This window comes from Apis dorsata, unplaced genomic scaffold, assembly GCF_000469605.1.
Source record: "Apis dorsata unplaced genomic scaffold, Apis dorsata 1.3 scaffold_161, whole genome shotgun sequence".
Classification (NCBI taxonomy): Eukaryota; Metazoa; Arthropoda; class Insecta; order Hymenoptera; family Apidae; genus Apis; species Apis dorsata.
Genome location: NW_006263450.1, coordinates 813,744 through 816,775, shown reverse-complemented (window position 1 = coordinate 816,775; position 3,032 = coordinate 813,744). Strand labels below are relative to the sequence as shown.

Here is a 3,032-nt window from a genome sequence, read left to right as displayed (position 1 = left end):
GGGGGGGGTTGTTAAGCGCGCCCATACCATTTGCACACAATCGTGGGGGCCTAAATTTCTGCTGTTAACATTCTAGGAACGGAGGTAATAGCGAGATAAGTGTGGATATCGTTGAATTCTGTTGGATTGGTAAAAAAAGAAAAGGGAAAGAAAAGTGTTTTAACCTGCTCTTGAAATCTAAAAATCGATTTTCTACGCGATGAAAATTTTCAAATTTCTCATATGTAAATGTGTAAATTATCGAGGCAGATTGTATTAGTGTTTATGTATTGGTGTGAGTCGATCGAAAAAAAATGGCGACGCGTAAGGGTGTAAGTCGTGTGTGTCCATGATGGATTTATTTTATTGGAGGAGTGGGGGGTCGAAGGGGGAAAATAAATCACGCGTACGTTGACGGATTTTCCGGTTTCGATCGGCGACACGGTCGAGGAAGGGAACAGGAAGCGTGGCACGTGAGCTGCGCGCCCGATCGAAAGCGGAAGGGAGGCGGGATCCGTACGTTTTTTCGACGTTTGCACACGCGATGATTTTCGCTCTGCTAACCTCCTTGGCCTTCTCCCGCTTCGTCAGTTGCGTGAAACTCTTCTTCTCGATATGTGTATAGTGATTTTATATTTGGACGGGGAGGAATCGTCTCATCTTGGTATCGAGATATCGAGGTAATTTTACGTTTGTGGAATTTTTGGAAAGAAAATTTAAGTGAATGTTAGAAATGATATTTATACGTGTGATTTATAATTATAAATTTGAATTTCGTCGATTACGCGTTTAAGATTTTAATATCTGGGAATAATAATCGAAACGTATTTCTTTATTTCTGGAAAGAAAAATTTAATTTAATTAATTTGGAATCCGGGAATGAAACGTGTTTCTTTATTTCTGGAAAGTTATTTGAATTATATATATACCAGTAAATTTGAATTTCGTCAATTATGTTTAAGATGACAAAATTTTATTTTGAAATCCGAAGAATAAATAATCAAAATGTGTTTCTTTATTCCTGGAAGAAAAACTCAAAAAACGATATTTATATGTGTGAATTTGAATTTCGTCGATTATGTGTTTAAGATGAAAAGATTTTTATTTCTTTTTTATTTCTTTATTTCTGGAAAGAAAAATTTAATTTGAAATCCGGGGAATGAAACGTGTTTCTTTATTTCTGGAAAGAAAAGTTGTTTGAATTATACATAAAGTGAATTTGAATTTCGTCGATTACGCATTTAATTTCGAAATCTGGGAATGAATAATCGAAACGTATTTATTCCGTTTATTCCTGGAAGAAAGAATCAGATAAACGAGAAAAAGTGTATTTATATTTGTGCGAATTTGAAATCCATGGAATGAAACGTTGTTTCTTTATTTCTGTTGCAGAGTCGAGGCGACACAGGGAGGAGAGGCAACAAGTGAGTAAACTTGGTGTGAAACCGTATCGCGTGAAAACGTTAGGAGGCGCGCGTCTTCGAGAAACAATAGGTTTCGCAACGTTTCATTAATCGATCCCCCTCCGGCTTTTTGCCGCAGCGATGACCCGCTGCTTTTAAACAAACAGTGTGACAGACGTAGCAATTACGGCCGGGTTGTGCGCGATAACTCGATTGTCTCGAACAATCGACGTGGCGAAAGCCAGCCGGATAGATCGTCCATCGATGATCCACGGCCGCGCGATCGATCCGCGCATAACAATTATTATTTCCAATATTATATCTCATGGCTATTCGACGAAGCAACCAAACGTTCCAAACGATAGGAAACGAAAGAAATATTATCCTCTTGTTCTCTGTAATCCTCCTATCTATCATTCGAGTATTAATTATATCGAGCACAGGGAATGGAAAACGTTGTAATAATAACGTTGGAAGAAGGATTCAATTAGAAAGTTTAACTTGGCAAATTTAGTCGGGCGAGAAAAAAAAAATTGGACGTGAGTCATCGACGGCCCACTGACTCCTCTAAACGCCGGTAATTACGGCGTAATCATCTCCCCACGTGCACTTTTTTCTTTTGCGCGCGCTATCGCGTGGAAACTCAAATTTAATAGCGACGGGTTTGAGTGACTCGCGAGCAATTTTGTTTGAAAATTAATTCCTCGAGTAATAACCCTATTATCGGTTATCCTTATGCTATCGTAGTAGTAACTCGTAACGTAACGATACGAAGAAGAAAGAAGCGGTTGATGTGAAAGAAATAAAAAGAAAGAAGTTACTACTCACTCGAAATTTTAAAATTTTCAAAACCATCACTGTTCGCACGGAGAGAAACAGCTGTTTGCCTCTCGTCGCCAGCAGTAGCAAAGTATCGTTTCTGCAAACGTATTTAATCGTGATTCTGTCTACATTACGCCACGTCTACGATAAAGTTTCGTCGACCAGTTCTTGGCGAAAGAATAATTTCTCGAAGAGAGAAATTCGTTTCCAACGGTTTCCTCGGAAATTTTGCTTAGAGAAATTTTAACTTAATTTAATTTTAATTCCGTCCTTCCTTCCAAGAGAAAAAAAAAAAATTATTTCCTTCCAATCGGATGGAAACTCTCAGCGTTGAATCGACACGACACAATGCGATGGAGTAAGAAGCGTAGCGATAATCGAAACGTTTCCCGCGATTCTTCCCGCGCGTTAATAAGCCAACGGAAGGAAATAAAATGATTCATTGCGAGTAGGGAGGCGCGCGCGTATCAACAAGTGGTGAAACGTCGGTGATAAATCAGAAGCCGCCGCTCGTGGAAAGATTGGATCCAACGTGGGGAACGAGATGCAATTTCTTGTTGCGTGGTCTGGGAGTTGGTCTGGTTTTAAGGCGGGTATCAACGAAAATAATTAATACGTTTCCACGAAGGGAGAACGATCGCGCATCCATTAACGCGATCCGGGAATGTGTTCCGCGGACGTGGCCGGGGGATCGGGCGGGGAGGGGGGAGGGCCGAAACCGCTCGTTTCTCGCCCAAGATCGATCGACTGTCCCGTTTTTATGCGTTCGTCGCGTGGTAATGAGTGCTACCTTCTGTAATGGCTCGTTGCATTAACGTCGCCTCCGAC

The 3,032-nt window shown here is 40.6% G+C and overlaps 1 protein-coding gene across 1 annotated transcript in view; it reads left to right on the top strand.

Moving 5' to 3' along the window:
• Positions 1-3,032, top strand: part of LOC102677840 — a 201,744-nt gene that overhangs the window by 110,941 nt on the left and 87,771 nt on the right. The window contains exon 4 of the mRNA XM_031509497.1: positions 1,372-1,403. Within this exon, the coding sequence (XP_031365357.1) occupies positions 1,372-1,403 (32 nt within the window). The remainder of the gene's footprint in view (positions 1-1,371; positions 1,404-3,032) is intronic.